Raw genomic sequence first — 20,793 nt, 5'->3', positions numbered from 1 at the left:
ATTAGCTCTTGACTATTATGAACTGCATGGTGGTGTTAAATAAGAGCCGCGATGTTGCTCAACAACAGTGGTGACGGTGTGTTTGGAAAAGTTGAGTTTTCCCTCTTCTTCCTGAGACTGTAGGAAGTAATTTTGTCCCTTTTGCTCTCTCCGCCGTCCCTTTGCCCCTCACTTCTCGTGCAGGGTGTCCTGGAAACCTGCCAGCTGCTGAGCACATCGCTGACCTTCTCCCGGTGCCACCATCGAGTGGATCCCGAGCCGTACATCAGCCTCTGTGAAAGGGACATCTGTGCCTGTCCTCAGGGCGTGGACTGCCACTGCCCCGCCTTCCTGGAGTACGCGAGGAGCTGCGCTCACGAAGGAGTGATTTTGGAGGGCTGGCCTGAAGAGAGCTCGTGCAGTAAGCTGGCAGATTTATTCCTAGGCTGCTCATCCCCAGTAAGATAGTGCCTGTCTTGCAGATTTATGTCCTGCAGCTAAAAGCAGCTGGTGCTTTTTTTGGAGGTTGGTTCATTTATAGGAAGTGCCTTTTCTCACTCCCTCTCTCAGCTCCCCACCACCCACATCTTTCTAGAAGTTTTTGTCCCTAAGGCAGTATTGTTTGAACCATATATGAAGAAGATCCTGAGCTGTTACATGTCCCACCACAGTGTACACAGGCAGTGAAGGCTTACTTGATACACAAAGATATGGATTAGGATATTTAGGTGGTATTTCACATATGGTTCAAATCTATGACATTTTCCAGCCTGTATTTTTAAGTCAGCATCTTTGTGAAATGCTCTCTAACATTTTTGCATGAAGACAATTGTTTCACCCTTTATTTGCTTGAAGCAATTGCCTTGAAATTGAGGTGTTGCCTTTTCTAAGCCAGTTTTTGTCTAGGTTAGAGATCCTGATTGCATCTTGAATTTTTATTTATTAGTCAGCTGCCTTTATTAGCCCAATTTTGTTGAGTTCAGAGGTCCTGATTGCATCTGTCCTGAGGTTTTGCAACAAGGAAGTGCACAGACTGAGAGGGATTGTGTTTATAGAGGAAAAGTCATGTTTGCACTGATGCCATGATGATTTTTTGCCGTTTTTTTTTTTATACCCCTTTTATGCCTTTTTACAACTTCTGTATTCTTAGTGCTTTTTGCCTAAATTCTTGGACTTGTTTGTTCAGCTAAGAGACTAAACATTTTAGAAGCATCATAGCTACGGATCAGTGTGCCCCAGACCCCAAGGTCCTCTCCAGAACACATTCTGTAAACCAAGATAGAACCATCCAGGGGAAGGTTCCTTGGGGAGGGGGCTCACTTGAGCCTCTCATTGGGGAATCTTTGATAGATATGCTAATTAGTAAGACCTCTAATGTTATACCAGAGGGTATACCTTTTGGGGGTGTGCATTGCGGTGTGCATTTTGGTGCATTTGACCTGGATGTAGTGCACCTAAGGATCCTTAAAATAAATACCAAGGTAAAATCCCTTTTTCCCTTCTAACCATGTATGACTCTTGATTTTAAGACCGGGACAAGGCATCAGCACCTACTGCTGACACCTCCACTGAAGAACCCTGGTTTAATACAGAGCATTACAAAACTAAATTTTAAAAATCCACTAATATAATGTTCTCGGTGATTTTTCTCATGTTTTTTGTTAGGAGAAAGGACAATTTCCTTGGGATGTTTGTGTAAATTAATTTCATGGGGCAAACTGTCTGATCTGTACTGACAACACTTAGTTCTCTGGTAAAGATATTCTGCTGTTGGCCACGGAAGAAAACTGTGCCTTCAGACTGTGGTTAGGGCAGCAAGATGCTGCCAGCCACTTGTTCTAGGGATTTTACAGTCTGAGTTCTAGCAGTAATTTATTACCTTTCCATTGGGATGTTAAAGGAATCTATTAAACCTCATCTCCTTGCTCAGCGTGTGAGCCAGAGAACCCATTTTTGCTGGGGCTCTTTGTGAGTCTGATTAAAAGCCACAAGTGAAATGAGCCTTTCTGTGATCCCAGGAGCTTTAGAGCTCATTTCTAACCCTTGAATTCACTAGCCACAGTTTGTTCTTTTCTCCTGAGTCAGGAAAGAGGGAAGTGTCCCGCTGCCGCAGCAGGAGCTTAATTTTCTATCACCCTTCATCTGTGCTTTTTCAGGAGATGACGATGATGATGGAGGTATGGAATGCTCTGCTGTGTGGGAAGGGCTCTAGTGCTAGGCACACTGTCCAAGTGAGAACTGGTGCCCAAACCCAAGGCAAGATCACTCCTTCATTATCCTCCCACCTCTTGAGCAGAGGATTTACTTGGAAAGGGCAGGCTCTAACCTTTTCGTCCTGCTCCATGCCCCCGCAGTCTTGCAGGGCATGGTGTGTGTATGCATTGAAGAGAAGGAATGGCTGTAATAGAGTGTGTTTGCATAATGGCCTGGCCTAGATAATGGCAGCAGTGGAGATACCAGGGCATGGGTGTTGTCCTGAGCTGGTGGTTCTCTGGAAGAAGGAGGATGGGATTTCAGAGTTTTAACTGTTTCCTGGTTCTCCCTGGAAACACCAAACAGTGTAATTTCACAAATGAGTGCAGTAAGTGCATGGCTTAAAGGCACAAAACAACCATGTCTGTACAAATTACTTAGATATTGTTGCAAAGCTTGTCCCGGGGTTTGATTATTCTTAATGCACTTGGGTTTAGCTATTAAGACTCAATTTATTAGAAAACAAATCGACTTTAACCTCTGAGTATTTACTATGCTATCTGACAGATGATGATACTGCAGCAAAATGAAAATCAACTATTTATCAAATGATCTGCTTCTAAAAAAGAAATAATCATTTGGAAGCTGACATGACCTTTTGTCTCTGTGGTTCAGCCTTTGATAATGAAGGGATTTGTTGGTTTAAGAGTTATTGAGGAATTTGCATTTCTAATTTCTTTTAATTGTTTCAGGGCCAAGATGTCCAGTTGGCATGGAATATAAGGAGTGCGTATCCCCATGTGCCAAAACCTGCCAGAGCCTGAATATCAATGAAGTGTGTCATGGACAATGTGTTGATGGCTGCAGCTGCCCTGGTAATTTATTTACTGTGTTATTTACAGAGAAACATTTGGCAGTTAGGCTACCTATTTTATTAGAAGAAGGAAAGCTGTGTCTTCCCTTAAATTTTCTTGAAATCAGAAACACTTCTCTTTTCTGGGACCATGCCCTAGAATAATCCAGTTTCTGTAGTGCCTGTATGCTCACTCCATGAAAGGGCCATTTTTCAGAGGCAACTAAAAAGTAAATGTTTCTGTGAAAATCAGTACCAACTAATACTCCAGGATTGCCTTTATTTCTTGGTGAGGGACTGCTGGCCCTTGATGTACTCCTGAATTGCTTGGGTTAGAGGCAAATACAGTTAAAGGAAGAAACAGCAGAGAGTACACAGAAGGAATTTCTTGCAGGAAAACAGTACATGTAGAGCTTGCACTGCAATTTCAAAGGTCTTCGTGATTTAGGTGAATAATTTCACTTATTATTGAATCTTTGATACAGGAGATTTGATTGGATAAAAGGGGACAGCCCAGCCATGCCAATCTTCCTCTTCATCTGTTGTACTTAAAACAACTGCAGGAGAAGAGTTTGATTCCTGGCCCCAAAGCCTCCATATGCTTCCATTTCTAGCTGGTTTTTTGTTTGTTTTTGTTCATTGGGTACTTTGTTTGTTTGGAATAGGACTATCTCTGCATTTCACCCTGTCTGGGCTTTGTGAATGCACAGAGGTGTTCACTGTCCCTGTGTACAAGATGCCAAGTGTGATGGAGGTTTGCAGAGATTCTGGTTTCCAAAACAAGGCAATAATGACAATGTCAGCCTTGTTTGAGGAGTCACTGCATTCAGAGTTTGGTAGTTTCCCATTTAGCTGCCAGTCTCTTCCTTGCTGGAAGTTCAGAGGTGTGGCAGGACCTGGGAAGGTGCACATGGAGGGTGACAGGTGATGTAACCAGACTCAGGAGCTTATTTTGTTGTGAAGGATCCAGGTACTGTATTTGTGCAGTCCTGGAAGTGTTGGGAAGAGCTGGAGATGAATCCACTGGCTACACAAGGGCTCTTGCTGTATTTTTCCTCTGGTAGATGCATTGGTGCGTTCAGCATAGGAAAGGTCTAAGGGGAGAGGAGCTAAGGAGCAGAGAAGCAGGAGCTCTACAGAAAGGGTAAATGGCATGAGGAACAAGTAGATGGGTAGAAAGAAGTGCATGGAAAGAAACAACGATCAGCAGTTCAAAACTTTTACTGCTATTTGTGGCACAGCCAGAAGGGAAGAACCTGGATTTGAGTTTCATAGAAAACCAGGAGGCTCTGACAGATGTCTAGAGGGATTTTTGATGAGGATTCTACCTTCATTTAGCTCCCCTCCAGTGCTCCAAGAGTAAATAGGATCTTCTTTCTTTTTTTTCTTTTTCCCTCTGTTAAATGCCCCACACAGTTACATTAATTGCAGTAAATGAAATTACTCTTGCCAGGAAAAAAGGCAGGCTGGTTCTGTTTTCTTGTACTCTCTGGAGAGCCACAGCACTCTTAAATGCTCAGATCTTGTTGCGAATCTCTCTCACTGGAAGGATTTTCTCAACAGCCAAGATCTTCCCAGGCAGCTCTATGGGAAGAATGGAGAAAGGAGACTTACCTGGGTCTTGCTGTCAGTGATGACTGCTGCTGCCAGGGAAAAGAGCCAAAAGCTCTGCAGGTGATTGGAACAAGTCCCTCAAAGAAAAGGGAGAGGGGTGTTTAGGAAAACAAATATTTTGCCACAGCAGCTTTTTGAAAATAGGGGAATATCAATTATCTCTCAATAAAGGGATTGAATAGAAAGCACTAAAAACTAGCAATAGAAGCAAGGACAAGTTTCTACCTTAGACAAGACTTGTAACTCTTTTGTGCTTCTGTTTATCCTTGTAGGATAAAGAACTCTCTCTGTAGAACAGGTAATTATAGTTGTGTAATATGGAAACCTCAGCAGCTGGACCCAAGTTGGGAAGTTGGCCCTTTTGCTTTTCTTTTCGCCTCTGCAGAAGCTGAGAAGTGGCTTCTTTCTCTCAGACCCCCTCTGCTAGACTTACGTGGTGTCCAAATTTGTTTCTTCATTCCCTGGTTTGCCTCATCTTTGGTTCTCTTATGGCAAATGCAAGACACCCTTTACTGTGTGGACGCCCTTTACTGCAGCCAGTGAAGTTTATGGTTTTTCCAACAGTCAGGTCCCACTTTGATCGTGCTCCCTGTGTTTGATTTGTCTATGTCCCAATATGTGCTCTGGACCTGAGGATGTGCTAAGCTTTTCTGTAAGCACCAGGAAAGCTTTGTTCAGTATGTCTGAGGGAGAGGCAGCACTAGAAGGAAAGCAGACGCCTGCCCCTGTGAGGGTTTTTGGCAAGCCTCATTCCTTTTTATTGCTGTCTGTGACTAAGTATGGATAATGATGCATATGAAGTCTTGCCAAAGCATATGAAGAACAAGAAAATCTAATTGTATTTATGTTTCTTTCCCTGTGTGTGTGATATGGGTGTCTATGCTACCTGACCTGTCCAGAGGGGCTGCTCCTTGATGGTGAACACTGCATTGAAAGTTCTGACTGTTCCTGCATCCACTCTGGAAAGCATTATCCTTCTGGCTTCACCATCTCCCAGGACTGCAACTCATGGTAAACCCTGTGCTGCTCTGGTGTGGTTGCTGTAGATAACTACTGCATGCTGGTCAGTGACTGTTTTGCATTATCTTTCTAGAAATCTCTCTACCTTTAAAAAATTTCCTTTCACTGGCAAAGGACTTGCTCTCTTACTGGAATTGCCAGCCCCTTCCAAGAAGTGAGCTGTTCACAAAGGCAAAATCAGCCCTATTTTTAAAGGGATATTTGATCTGATAGAACAACATGAAGGTCACACTCCTTCAAAGAGCAGAGAACTACCTGTTTCCTGTGGATAAGACAGACCAGCAGGTTCCCATGTCTGGGTAGTCAGAGGTGGTGTCTTTGTTTTGACTTCCTACATGTATTTAACCTCTAAACCCCATTTTTTTCCAAGAGGATTTAGCCGAAGGCACGTCCTTGGAACTGGTCATGGGGCTAACGAGTCTTCCTAGCATGGCTCACAATTTTTCTTTCACTTTTGGGCACCAGACTGGAGGGCAAGGCGAGCATTTTAAAGAAAGGAAGGAGAATTAGTCACATATTCCTGATCTGGTTTTGTGTTAAGTGTGGACCTATTTGTGCAAGGAGTTCAGACAACTCTTTGCTCAGATGTTTCCAGTTAGAGGACAGAAGGAGGACTCAGTGAAGACCATGATATGCAGAAGAAAGGCGGTCTGTGCATCGCCCCTGGTAATCAGAAGCTTTTAATTATCTGCACCACGTGTCTCAGAACACCATAACCATGACATTAGCATTTTGTCTTTTTCCCTGGACAGGAAGCCCTCTGCAGCTTTGAGCTTGGCCACATTGTTCAACCTTAGTGCTCTTGGGAGATGAGTGTAGCCTGATAGGCTGGGGTTTTTTTATTGCTTGTGTTTTGTGATTGCTTCTTGTCATTCCAATTTGATGCTGCTGTGGAGAATGTCATTCCATTGACTCTGCATTTAACATCCTCAATAATCTGCTTCCCCACAAATGGTTTTCAAGGGCTGGGATAATTAAAGGAATGAGAAGAATATAGTAGCTCTTGAAACAAGGAGTGTGGAGAGGCTTGTGGAGGACACTGGAGGTGATCACAACAGGGGAGTTTGACGTAAGAAGAAGCAAAGGGGAATAGATTTTTTTAAGGGCTAATGAGGGAACACTGCCTACAGATGGGCTGTGAAGAGGATGGGGCCAAAATCTCCTCAAACAGCAAAAGGTTATGAAGCAATGGACACAAGCTGCAAAGGAAATTCTGTTTTGACACAAAGAAAAATTCTTCTACCTTCCCCAGTGCTGTACTGGGACAGCTGCTCAGAGACGCTGTGGGACCTCATCTTGGATATTTCTAAACTCAAGTGGATGAGGTCCTCACCCACCTGATCCAGCTTTAGCATTACTTTCTCTGAGTTGGGGATTGTAGTAAAAGATTTTTCTAGAAGTCCCTTAGAACTTTTTTCCCTGTGATTCTGATGTATTGATAGATATACCTTGAGAACTGCATTAAAAACTCATTCCACAACAGTGGAATATAGCTGAAAACTTCATTAAACACAGAACTTTGGCAGGGAAAAACAGAAGTCCTTGAGTTTTGCAACAATACCCATTCATATTACCAGCAGTTGCTGTCAAATGATGGGAAGAAGGGATGAACACATTAAGGAATGAGGTTATAGGAGATGGAAAGGATGTTGGAGACTGGTCTAACTTCCCTGGGACAGGGGACCAGTTTCAATTTTTTGGGAAAAGTGTGCAACAGAAGATTTGTATTCATGTCCTCTTGCCTAACTTGCCACTATCTCTTTCCTAGCATTTGTCGACGTGGCACCTGGATCTGCAGCAATGGGGAATGCCCCGGTATGTTGGCTTTATTCTTTTCAGGTTTTGACAAGTAAGCCTTGCCTACATCCCTCCCACTCATGCCCCACTTGTCTTTTGTTTTCACCCAAAAAAACGAATCTTTGTTCTTCCTTGCTTGCTCCAGTACAATCTATATGGGATCCTATTTTTAAGTTCTTCTCCTGATACAAGTCAGACATTGCCCTGTGTGGTTTATGTGTAGCAATGAAAAATCCTGTGTGGTGGGAAGGACAGTTCCTGCTTTGATTACTTAGTTTACCAATTATAAGGGTTTGTTGAGAGGATTGGTTTCCAGGTGGAGGAACACTCCTGGCTTTCTTTGACTAGGTACAATTCCTTATTGTACCTTATGACTGGGAATTCCCTCATGGTCATGGTGTGGGTGAAGGAGCTACAGCCCCAGGGAGAAGGTGGCTGCCCTGCCTTCCATGGGTGCTGGCAGACTGGAGAGGCAGCTCTGCAGGTGCTCCTGCTCCCCTTCCTCCTAACTCCACCTCCCAAACTCACCTGTACTGATGGCTTCTGTCCCACATTTTTGTCTGCATGGGGAATGTGAGTTTTCATGCCACGCATTGGCCAGCAAAGTGCTGCATTCCTTATTTCCTCCTGCCAGTTTCATGGCCCATCCCCTGCCTCAGTTCCTGCTCCATGTTCAGCTGCAGAAAGCCCTGGTTGACCTGAAACAGCGTTTGACTCTGCTGGCATCATGTATGGAAGTCTGCAGGGAGACAGCACAGTTCTTTATCTTGGTTTTTTTCCTTGCTTTTGGGGACTGAGAGTGGAAGGGAAGAGAAGAATTCTGGGATTATGGCTGGACGGGAAAAGAGCAGATTTGGGGGCTTTGGTGGATTTTTGTTGAGATGAGACTGTGCATTAGGACAATTACAACAATCTTAACCTGTTCTTTCATAAAGTTTGTCTTTTTCTAGTAACATGAAACTTGCCTGACCCATCAATCTTCCATTTCCTCCTGCTTTAGACAAAAAGAGCACTTCCCCCAAAGGATCAGCACTTAAAGAAGAGGATGGGGGATGGTGTATGCAAATATTCAAAACGGAGATGACATTTTTAGTGAGCTGTGCCCTGTGCTTGTTCATTAAGGATCTCTCAAAGTGCAGGGAATCTCACTGTCTAAAACACAAGGATACAGCCCAGGCTGATTTGTTACATGTTTTATCTAATTGGCAGCAGCATGATTACAAACAAGAAATAGGTGTTTTTCTAGCTTCAGTTTTTACTTAGGTTATAGCTTTTAATGTCCTTGCTCTCTGGGCTATGATAAGTATTCCGTGGGCCAAATTTTTATCCTTAATTCTGGCTGTGTTTTCTTCACAGTGATCATAGAAGTGAAGATAAATCTGATATTGAGGCTTGCAAACAGATGTTGATATCCAGCTCTGTGCAAGAGGCAATATAGCATTGCTGCCTTTTTCTGAATGGGGAAGCTGTCCCAAATAAGCAGAAGTGGAAAAGAAAGGCAGCTTATTTTTGTACCTTCTGCCAATATATCTAAATCAGTTTTCTGCGAGGCTTGTTTGAGACTGAAGGTTGTATACCTGCAGCTGTTGTACATATGCATGCTAACACTCTATAAACTGTACTGACACAGTATGGGAGGGCAGCAAAGCCTCCCAGAATAGCCACATTTATATTGCTACCAGTGCTGTTTGTCTCTACTTGAAGAAATATTGCAGCTTATTTTCATTGTTGGTTAGTTACCACAAATATTTCTAAAGTCGTGTGTCCAGAAAATTTATGTAGTTCCTCATATAAACTCTAGGTAGTTCTGTTTTAATTTTGACCAACTTTTTTGTCAGGAAAGATTTCTTTCATATTGTGGGAGTGAACTGCCCAGTTGTAGGTTTGGTGATAAGGTGGATCCACAGCTGGAGCTGGCTGGCACTACTAAGAGGCTTTCAAGCTGATATCATAATAGAAATAATTATGAAGGCAGAAGGTTTCAGGAAATTTCATGGGATGCATTACATCAAATGGAATAGACAGAGGAACCCATAAGAAAAGACTTGGCCACAGAAAAGAAATTTCCCTTTCAGGAGCAGTGCCAAGGGCTGGGACTTGTCTTGGATAGCAGTTCTCCGTGCTGCAAACCTGTCCTCTTGTTTCCTTGTTGCAGAGAATGCCCTGGAAATCAAATTCCAAGGGATGACAGATATCCAGGAGGTGCTGGACTTCTCTTAGGGTGAATCAGAGCTGTGCAAGGCTGGGAATCCTCAGGATCTGTGAAGTTGTGCTTTAGCACAAGCTGGTTTAAGATAGTAAAGACTGAATAATATGTTGAAGAGGGAGATTTCCACGTGGTGCTTATCAAACAGACCATCTGTGGGACTCAAAGGCAGTGAAGAGAGAATAACTCATGAAGCTCACCTGCCAGCTTGTAACATTTAACCTTTCTCCATCCTCTGGCTGGTGATGGCCAGTGTAGGCCCAGCACCTGAATTTTTTTCTGGATGAGGAAGTGGCTTCCCACCTTGTTTGCCATGGGATCATCTCTAAGTGTGATGGTCTTCTCATATGAAAGACTTTCTCTGCAAGCTCTGTGGAATTGGAGCCTCTCTGTGTGTTTGCATGACAGGGTACTAAATCCCAGCTGTGGTATCTGGATAGTGCCTTCCTGGAAATGCAAAGCCACAACTTACCAAAACACCTTCAAATGCTGATAGGTTTAAATAGCTCCTTTTTGTAGTAGAAAGGTGGTCAAGCCAGGCTTTCACTTTATTCTGTGAGGACTTTAGTGTAGCTATTGTAACTATAGAATTATTTTTAATTTTCTGTTAGTTGAGATAATGGTTCAGGGTAAAGTCCAACATAAATTCTACCCTTGGAAGGATGCCCACAGACATTATCTTCCAGCTCTTTATTCTCATAAGGTATTTTATGTTAAAATAACTTACTGTTATTCAAGGCAACCCAACAAAAGAATATAGGCTTTTCCATAGGCACAAATTTCAGCTCTTGAGTGTGATTTACTCCATGTTCCCCACCTGCTGTTGGTTCCTGTGTTACTACTGGTAATGCCTTATGGAAATAAACAGTGAGATAAGGATCTTGCTGGTGCTTTCTGGTCTGTGGGGAGCTTGGGCCTTGTACAACCTGTTCCACCAGGGCTGCTCTTCCCCGTCAGAGGCTTGTGAGGGCCAAGCAGGATTTTGCTTGCAACTGGCGCTGGGATGATTAATGGCTTTTTTTGCTTTTTCCAGGGGAATGCTCTGTCACTGGCCAGTCCCATTTCAAAAGCTTTGACAACAAGTATTTCACCTTCAGTGGGATTTGCCAGTACTTATTTGCCAAGGATTGTGTGGAAAATTCCTTCTCTGTGATCATCGAGACGGTGCAGGTAACAGCAGCCTTGGCTGGTGCCTCTGCGCATGCTCTTGAGAGAGAGAGGACAGGGCTGTGGGACTATGTTGTGAATTGCAGATGCACAGGCCAACAGAAGCAATTTCCCTATGAGATAATTAGTTTAAATAACAGATGCAGTCTTTCTCCTTAGTTAATAAGTGTTTTGCTTCTCCTCACCACCATTCCCAGGAGCCTATGCGGGGATGGAGACTCATGATGAGGCTTGGAAAATGGGTCCTCGCTGACTCTTTGCCAGCTGAACAAACAGAGGCAAGGGTGCACCCCTTGTAAAGCTCCCTGGGTGCTGGTGCCTCCCTAATGCCTGTGGGGAAAGGGCATTTCCCTGGACACCAAGGAGAGTGCACTGGCAGAGCAGTGCCTTGCATTGCTTCCCATGTAGTCAGATTGGCTGGTGATTTTTTTTGTAGTCAGACAGCAGCTCCTGACTTTCTTTGCTGTCTCCCCCGATGGAAATGTGAGAGCCAGATGGAGAGAGGCAGGAAAGGGAACCAGGCCAGTGGTTCCTGGATGGAGATCCTGAAGGGGGATGTCACATGGAGGTGAACCTGGTCATGAAATGAATTGACCAGTTGTGCTTGGGAAAAGATTAACAAATCCAGAGACTGAAAAGGGCCCTGAAGGAGGCAGAGGGGAAGAAAGGTGATGGGGACAGAGGAACTGAAGGCAGGGAGAGGTGCAATGGAGACAGGAGTCTGACAGGAGGGAAGGGGCGTATCAGCCTGTCCTGCAGCACCAGGGAAGTTTGGAGAAATGGGCTGTGTCAGTTCTACACACCATTTGCGTCTGTCTCCTGCGTTAGAGAGCTCTGATAGTGCAGCTCTGAGGTCATTGGTGCTTGGCAACCTGCAGGACAGGTTTCCACTGAAACTTCCCTTTCGCAACCAGGGAGGAGGCGTGGGTCCCCCACAATCCCTGTTCCTCATCTGGGTATCCCACAGCTGGGAAAATAAACACCCCAGGAATCTCAGGTAGTGTGAACTGCGTTACTGTTTCCCAGGCTGTATGGGTAAGGTGGCCTTCCTTCCCCTGCCGCAGCTGTGGGGCTGGTCACTGCCATGGGTCACTCCCAGAGGTCAGGTGGAACACCCACAGATCCCTTTCCAGGTTCTGAGACAGGGAGCTCAGCCCTGCTGTGTGGTTAGCAGAGTAAGGGAGGGAAGGCTGCCAGCCTGGTGTCTGTGGGATGCAGAAACCAGATCTGTAAAACCAGTGTGACACTCAACAGCTCCTAAATTAGATGCCAAAATGCCGTCTGGGACTAAGTCACCAAGAAAGTGAAAACTTGAGGTTTGAGGCAGGTTTTCCCTTCTCTGCAGTGTGCAGATGATCCTGATGCCGTGTGCACTCGCTCAGCTTCTGTCCGGATCCGGGATATGGACAACAGCATCATTAAAATGAAACATGGAGGAGGAGTTTCACTGAATGGACAGGACATACAGATCCCTTTGCTGCAAGGTGTGTTCACATGGGCTGACTCTGGCCAGCCCCTGAAAGGCTCCTACTTAGTAATGGTTTTAGGCATGCCTTAGCCCAGCTCAATCAAAGAGTGTTTTCAATGCCAAACTCTCACTTTCAGTCTCTTCTAGAAGCTCTGTCATTTCAGCTTCTCTTCATGCAGCTGAGTGAAAACGACTGTTGGTCTGTTCTTTTTAAAATTAGTGTTTTTCAACCAGAAGCTTGAAATCATGGAATCACAGAATGATTTGGTTTGGACCTTAAAGATCATCCAGTTCCAACCCCCTGCCATGGACAGGGACACCTTCCACTATCCCAGGTTGTTCAGAGCCCCATCCACACTGGCCTTGAAGACTTCCAGGGATGGGGCAGCCACAGCTGCTCTGGGCACCCTGTGCCAGGGCCCCCCACTCTCACAGGGAAGAATTTGTTCCTCATATCCAATCTAAACCTGCTCTCTGTCAGTGTGAAGCCATTCCCCCCTTGTCCTGTCACTACATCTTGTAAAAGGTCACTGACACCCTGTGGTTGCCTTCAGGTGCCCTCCGTGTCCAGCGTGTGATGAGGAGTTCAGTTCGCCTCACCTATGGGGAAGATTTGCAGATTGACTGGGATGGTCATGGAGAACTCCTAGTGAAGGTACTTTTTCTGCCTGTTTTATTTCTGCCTGTTTGCCCCCTCTCTTGTTTCACCCAAATATGTACAAAGATTTTCTTGTCTGAAGTCAGAAATTGCTTTGTGTCGCATGTTAGGAATTCCTTTCTCTTTTGCTACCCCCAGAGTGATATACAGGTCCTTTTGTATTTCAGAAACAAACACTTCATCTTGCAGCAGCTTGGTAGCTTTTTTCTCCTCCCTTTTTTTTTCTTTTTTTTTTTTTTTTTTGATGTGTGCAATGATGGCCATTATTAATCATGAAGAGTTTTGTGTTTCGTTCAGCAGATACCCTCCAAACTGGAGTTTTGTTTTTATTTGCTTTGATTGCCCTGTCTAAAACAACGGATGTGAACGACTTAAAATAAGGGAAGAAAAGACCTTCAGGGACACAGTAACTCATGATTTCCAGGAGAAAGAAATTAGCTCATAGAAGATGTGTTGCGTGCTCCTTCTACTGTGAGGAATGTTTGAAGTCAGCCTTGATTAACAATTAGGTTTTGTCGGTGCTGCAGACACAGCAGAGTGTAGAAGTACCGAGCCAGGTGCAACAGAAATGATCTGTAAGGAAGCTGTAACCATAGCCCTGCTGCCTTTGAACCCCCCCTTGTAGCAGGGGTCTGCTCACTGAGAGGAGTTTTGCCAAGAAAACCAGTTTTCCTGGGATTTTCTGCCGAGTCGTAAACGCTGCTCTCCTTGAACTGTGGCGTTGCTTTTGCATTCTCCTTGCCTGCCCCAAAATCTGGCTTAAATGTCACGTCTGGCACAGCACAAAGGGTTATGAAAGCCTGTTCAGAACTGAGTTCAAGAGTTGAAAAGAAAACAGATAAGAAAGGTCTAGAATAATTTTAGAAAGCATCTGTGGGTTTGTGGTTGTTGTTTTGATTTAACCTGTATCTCTGTGCTCCGGGGGTCCTAAAAGTTCTTTTGGGGCTTAGAATAATTCACTTCAGTCCCTTGGCACATCTCAGGAATTTTGGCTTTCCTCAGTATTTAGAGTATTTTTCTGCCTGGTCAGAGACCCATATAACCTGCGAAATTTTTTGTCCCACTGAAAACAAACCTGATTTTCTGCTCCAGATCCTCTATCCATAAAAGCAGTGGAAGTTTCTCCAATTGTCTGCTCCTTCCCTTGCTGGGCATCTAAAGCATCTCTTTAATTGCTTTTGGAAAGTTATTTTATGCTGGATTTGTAGACTGACCTGTTGCCAGGTGTTGCTGACAATTGGAGGAAGTGAAACACTTCCATTACCTTGTTCTGGCAAAAATTCTTCCTGTGTTCCTTAAGAAGGCTCCCTTTTCTGTGACTGCCTTGTATTTGTGATTTGAGCTTCCACTCCTGAATACACCAGAATTTGGACTCGTGTGAGTCATTGTTCCATCTGCAGAGTACGTGAAAGAGTAGTAACACTCCTAGTAGTAAGAATATTTATCCTCTAATTGTTCTTTTTGATGCTCCATATTAATCCTCTGGCCCCTATTTTTGAACAGTGGGTAGTATTAGGTTATATTTTGGAGAATGTTTTTTATTTTTATTTATACAGAAAACCAGTTTTCTTTAAAAATGTGGATTTTTCTAACCTTATTTTGTTTGTTTCACTGGTTACTCATGCAAGCCTGCCCAAACTAGCATTCAACTACATGGATACAGAGGGCATCAAGGCTCCTGAGTAGTTGATAGTGTTTGTAGTGTACCAGAGCTTTACTCCTAACAGAAACTGACAATTCCTACTAAAATAAAAGTATTGGTGTCTTTGTGTTGCAGATGTTGCTTAGGAGATTTCTCTCTGTTTACCTCTAGGTTTAGGGTCACCTTTCAGTTGCCCCTTGATTTGCAGCAGGAATAAAACAGGGTGAAAAGTGCACCTGCTCTGTGGGTTGTTGGCAATTCTGCTTTTAGTGTGCCTGAAGCTCCTCTAGGCAGGAGGAAGCTCTAATGTGAGGTAGCTTTAGGGGTATTAGTTTATTCCTTATTTTATCCAGGGTCCTCAGTGTTGAAGGGAGCATCTCCAACATTGACTCAATTTTGTGATAAAACAGCCTGTTTAAATTTCCTTCATCATCCAATTTTCCTTTAAATTGTGAAATGCTCCCAGGTGCAGTCTTTTCCCCCAAACTGCCATTGTAATTACATAAAAAAGATGCAACCACCACTGTTGCCCTGCTCATTTATAAGAATGGAGGGGGGAAAATAGGGAAGACTAAACTGGACCTCTGATCAAGGCATAAAAATAAGCTATTTTTCTCTTAGTCACCCTCTGGAATTCACTGTACTGTGCAACAATTGTCCTGCTGCTACTAATAGTAGCATTTTTGTTAGAAGTTTAAAAATACAGCACAATGGCATTGTGTCTGTAGTATTTTGATGTGTGTTTGAGAATTTTCTTGACTGCTAAATTGTGTATGTTTCATTCCTTAGAAAAAAAATCTTGCTCTGCAGTGGTAACCTGTTCTGGAAGATGAGCGGGCTAATGTTGTGTTCCTTAGGTGTCTCCAGTCTACTCTGAAAGGATGTGTGGGCTGTGTGGAAATTATGATGGGAACCAAGGGGATGATTTTCTTACACCTTCTGGCATGGTGGAATCCCTTCTGGAAGACTTTGGGAACTCCTGGAAGCTCAATGCAGACTGCCAGGACTTGTTAAAACAAGACAGTGACCCCTGCAATCTCAATCCTCATTTAGGTACTGAACTCTACCCAAAATTAACGTGTGCAGCAAATGGTGATCTTCCATTTACATTAAAAAAAAAAGGAAAATAAAGAAAAGAAGCTAATATTGTTTACATTACCACCAGGGTGACTGTAATATATGTTTAAAAAAACCCAATAAACAACAGCAACAACAAAAAAAAACCCACAGAGAGACTTGTATGATGCAGGCTTCTTAAGGAAAACGTAATATTTTGTGAAAATTGAAAACAAAAATTAGTTTAATTTTGCAAATATAAAAAGGCAGCAGAAAGCAGAGGCCCTGTAAAAGGAATTAGAGCACCAGAAATAGTGCTAGGAAAATATAAAAGCATTGCTTTTCCTTGATTTGTTTTACTAGTGGAATATTACTCTTTCAGTAGAGCTCATGACATATGAGCTGTGGTGCTATCTGTGCCTGCCTGATGCTGTTTTATTCTTGTGTGGTTTGTTTTTTGGGTTTTTTTTCCTTTTATAAAATGAAAAGAAAATGCATACTGTGGCTCCTCTAGCTTTCCTTGAAAGTCACTGATTGATTCAGTGTGAGCATGTCATTTTTCTCTTTTTAGCCAAATATGCTGAGGATTCCTGCTCAGTTCTGCTGTCTCCTGCCTTTGAACCTTGCCACCATGAAGTCAGTCCCACTCCCTACGTGAAGAACTGCCGCTTTGATGTTTGCTCCTGCTCCAGTGGCAAGGATTGCCTGTGCTCTGCCATTGCTAATTATGCAGCAGCCTGTGCCAGGAAGAGCATCCTGGTGCCGTGGAGACAGCCCGACTTCTGCCGTAAGTGCAGTGCTGCTCAAACCCGCTTATTTTCCTTATCCTGAAGGAATTTTTCTGGCAACAGAATTGGATGAAAGATCTAGAATAAGATGCCAGATTTTCCTTATGGCAAATGATGAGAGCAAATCTTTAGTCCCCACTGGTAAGGATGCAAAAGCTGTTTCCAGGGACTGCTCAGCACTGGGGGAGAGAAGCAGTGATCTGACACACCTCCACAGAACTTTTGCCTGGATTTCCATTTTCAGCTACTCACCTGGAAACTTTCTGAATGTCCCAGGGTAGAAATCTCCCAAGTGATTTGTAGTAATCCACGAATTGCCTTTTTTTGAGGCCCAAGCTTCCCAGGTCCTGACCTCATCAGTGACTCCTGACTTTAGCTGAATGTGGGGTTATGGAGGAAGCACAGAAGGGCAAGACAAACTTGTATCAGAAGAGAATTTTGGCAATCTTGTGGCACCAGCCCTCCTCACAGCAGGGCTAAATTACTGTAGATTGCCTGATGTCTTGTCCAGACAAATTTTGAATATCTGCAAAAACAGAGGTCCCACAGCCTCTCCAACATCTCTCCCTTATCCAGGGCAAGATTAATAGCCAATCTGCTAAGAGGCAGGAGCAGAAGAATCCAACACCTTATATTTCTTTTATTTCTCTGTTAGGTCAATGTGGTAGGAAATTGCCATGTAATTTTGACTGAGCACAGACATACTTTTCCCATAAATATTTGTGAAGTGAATGTTTTTCCATTTTCCTGAGCAACTTTGTTATTAAGGAAAGAAGACAATTGAAAAATTTGGGGGGAAACATGTGTGCTTGGCAGCTCTCCAGATTTGTTCTGCTACTTCTTCCCAAACAGACGGTGGGAAAAACATTTATAAACTGAGTGTGTAGAAAGTGGAAAAGAGAGAGGTCGCTGGCCTTTGACCTGGTAGGGTCTGCAAGGTCAGTAACCACAACTTCTGCAGGCTGGAAAGTGTTTGCTGTGAATGAGAACAAACCCAGTTTATATTAAACTGCTGCATGGTTTTATAAGATTTTACCTAGTTTATGTAAATGTTCAGATAGTGGAACAGTAATGTAATAAAAATCCTTTCAGAGCTCTGCAGGTCTGGAGGCTGAAAGAAAGAACAGTGATAATGCCCCATTGCTCTTTCTGTAATTGAACAAGTCAATTTTCACAATTAATCTTTAATAGTGCAGAGCTGCTTCTTCCTTTCTGTGCATTACAGAGAGCTTTGTGCTCTCACAAAGTGACGATTTCCCTGATTGCAGATCCATCAGCCCCCATTAAATAATCCTGGTGCCCTAGACATCTCCTGTCACATGAAGGAGAGCAATCCCTCTTTTTTAATGGGCTTGAGATGTGAATGTGCAGGTTGTGTAATTTGTGCTGATGGCCCGGTGCACTGAATGTGTGCTCCACCCCTGCCTTCATCGCCAGAGATTTGGTTTCTTGGGAAATGACTTGACAGAGCCAGTTTGCTTGATTTGGAGTGGATAAGTGCCAGGGAGCAAAGTCATTAGTGTAGCACAGCATTTCTGCTGTGTGTCAAGCTATCAAGTGCATTCAGTGTCCTTATCTTTGAAATCATTTTAGTTGCAGTTTGATTATTTAAGACCTGACTCATACTCCTGCAGCCCACCGTGAATAAGCACCAGAGCCAATCCCTTCATGCTGCAAGGGAGGAGCAGACAGGCCATGCTGTGAAGGGTCTTTCGTGCACCTGCATGTAAAAAATTGGGTAAACCCCAGGCTGAATGGCTGAGTCCAGAGAGTGGTGGTGAATGGAGTTAAACCCAGCTGGTGGCTGGTCACTGGAGGTGTTCCCCATGGCTCAGTGTTTGGGCCAGTTTTATTTAATACTTTAACCAAGGATCTGGGCGAGGGGATCGAGTGCATCCTCACTCAGTTCTCAGATAGCACTCAGGTGGCTGTGAGTGTGGATCTGCTGGAGGGCAGGAAGGCTCTGCAGAGGGATCTGGACAGGCTGGATCCATGGGCCCAGGTCAGAGATCTGAGGGTCCACAAGGCCAAGGGCCCGGTCCTGCCTTGGGTCACACCAACCCCCTGCAGCTCCAGGCTGGGGCAGAGGGGCTGGAAAGCTGGGAAAGGCCCTGGGGCTGCTGGGGACAGCGGCTGGACATGAGCCCAGGTGTGCCCAGGGGGCCAAGAGGCCAATGGCACCTGGGCTGTGCCAGCCATGGGGTGGCAGCAGGGCCGGGGCAGTGACTGTCCCCTGTGCTGGGCACTGCTGGGGCCACACCTCAGATCCTGGGGCAGCTCTGGGCCCCTCCGGACAAGAAAGGCATTGAGGGGCTGGAGCGTGTCCAGAGAAGGGAACTGAGCTGGGGAAGGGGCTGGAGCACAAATCTGGTAAGGAGTGGCTGAGCCAGGGGCTTAAGCCTGAAGAAAAGGAGGCTCAGGGGGACCTTCTTACTCTCAGCAACTCCCCAACAGGAGGGTGCAGCCAGGTCGGGGTTGAGGTCTGCTCCCAGGACACAAGTGACAAGAGGAGAGGAAACGGCCTCGGGTTTTACCAGGGAGGTTCAGATTAGGTTTTATGTAAACATTCTTCATGGAAATGGTTATCAAGCACTGGCACAGACTTCCCAGAGAAGTGGTTGATTCACCATCCCTTGAGGTATTTAAAAGCCACGTGAATGTGGTGCTTAGGGACATGGTTTAGAGGTGGACTTTAGTGGTGGGGTTAGCGGCTGGATTCAATTATCTTAGGGTCTTTTCCAACCAAAGTATTTCTATGTTTACCTGTCTCAAGTGTGTATTGTTCTGTGGCACAGGGAAATCAGTCAACAGCTCCCTAGATCTTTCTTCAAATTTTAGGACCTGTTGGTAAGCCCACTATTTTCCTTAATGTGGTAGTCCTGGGGCACCTTGTGACTTTGCATGGCTTCTGTAAGAGCATTTGTATAGGAAAAATCCAAGAGTGATGGAGCAGGAAATTAAGGACAGGCTCTGAGCAGCAGTTGAGGATGGGTACAGTGCATGCTGGGCCTCAGCATGGTGGAGAAGCTGTGTTAAATCTAGTCCTGACAGGGTGCACCTTCACCCAGAGGTGGCAACATTTTCACCTTGTGTTACTTGAGGAACTGGTCATTGTTTGTCCCTTTCACTCTGGTTTGAAAACCCACCCACAAAAGCTTCGTGAGCTGTTTGATGCAGACACATTTTTTCCAATGCTTTCCCACTGTTTCTTATCTTATTCCTGGGATAGGCTGTGCTTCAGAGCACAGCACTGAGCTATTTTGGTTTTACAGGAGGCATCCACAGAGACTAGATGCACCTTGCCTTTTCCTCTCATTTTCCTGGCAACAGTGGGATGGGTTTTTCTTAGTGACAGTGTATTACACAGTGTACAGACAACAGGCCTCTCCCAGGTCAGTTGTCTTGCCTTTTTGTGGTTAAAAACAGATGTTGCTGGGAAGGGATAGAGCAGTGTATTGGGATGTGGAGTGTAAGCATGGCTTTGGGAAGCAAAACTGGAAAAATAGGGGATGTTTTGAAAATTTTAGGAGGTGCATGGGCAAGGAAAATCATAAAATGGTTTGGTTTGAACGGGACCTTAAAAATCGTCTTGTTCCAAGGGACACCTTCCACTAGACCAGGTTTTTCCAAGTCCCATTCAGCCTGTTCTTGAACACTTCCAGGGATGGGGTGGCCACAGCTTCTCTGGGAACCCTGTGCCAGGGCCTCAGCACCCTCATAGGGAAGAATTTTTTCCTAATATCCAATCTAAACCTACTGTCTTTCAGTTTGAAACTGTTCCCACACATGAATTACAATGCTTTGCCTAAGAAAGGGATCCACTGCAAAGTTGTCCCTGTGGACAGGGAGTGTTACCGCTGACTAGAAAGTAGGGCAGAATGTTGGGCTTGGTTATCCCATCTTATTTTGAATCTTGAAACTCTAATAAACTGGTGCACCCATCTGCAATCTGCCAGACCAGTTCCATGTTTCCAGAGGTTCATGGGTAGCAAATAATACTTTTGGCTGAGGCCTCATGGTTGTCTTGCTATAACGTGCCTTTAGTGATGAAAGTTATTTTTAAAATGGTCCTCAGCCCTGGGCTGTGCCTGTTCAGTGTTTGATTTACTGCAAAAATCAGGTTTATGTAAATTAGAAGCACGTTTCTGTGGATGGCTGCCAAAGACTCCTGTAAGAGTGAGTGAATCTATCTGCTGCTTAGTCCAGAGTTAGGAAGCATTTGCTGTATTGATGAGCACACATTTCTTGGGCTGTGTTGTGAAAGGCACATTAAATAGTTTGGGCACAAGTCCCAGGCTTGGGTGACCTTTGGTCTGAAGAAGGGTTCAAGTCACCTTAGATGCTTCTGGGCT

The 20,793-nt window shown here is 44.4% G+C and overlaps 1 protein-coding gene across 1 annotated transcript in view; it reads left to right on the top strand.

Annotated features, from left to right (window-relative positions):
- Positions 1–20,793, top strand: part of VWF (von Willebrand factor) — a 123,618-nt gene that overhangs the window by 19,442 nt on the left and 83,383 nt on the right. Inside the window, exons 7-15 of the mRNA XM_010410249.4 lie at positions 184–400; positions 2,925–3,047; positions 5,539–5,650; positions 7,428–7,474; positions 10,696–10,832; positions 12,175–12,313; positions 12,852–12,952; positions 15,455–15,650; positions 16,225–16,440. Of these exons, the coding sequence (XP_010408551.4) occupies positions 184–400; positions 2,925–3,047; positions 5,539–5,650; positions 7,428–7,474; positions 10,696–10,832; positions 12,175–12,313; positions 12,852–12,952; positions 15,455–15,650; positions 16,225–16,440 (1,288 nt within the window). The remainder of the gene's footprint in view (positions 1–183; positions 401–2,924; positions 3,048–5,538; positions 5,651–7,427; positions 7,475–10,695; positions 10,833–12,174; positions 12,314–12,851; positions 12,953–15,454; positions 15,651–16,224; positions 16,441–20,793) is intronic.

Source organism: Corvus cornix, chromosome 1A (assembly GCF_000738735.6).
Source record: "Corvus cornix cornix isolate S_Up_H32 chromosome 1A, ASM73873v5, whole genome shotgun sequence".
Classification (NCBI taxonomy): domain Eukaryota; kingdom Metazoa; phylum Chordata; class Aves; order Passeriformes; family Corvidae; genus Corvus; species Corvus cornix.
Note: the sequence above shows the minus strand (reverse complement) of the source record. Positions and strands in the feature narration are given on the sequence as shown.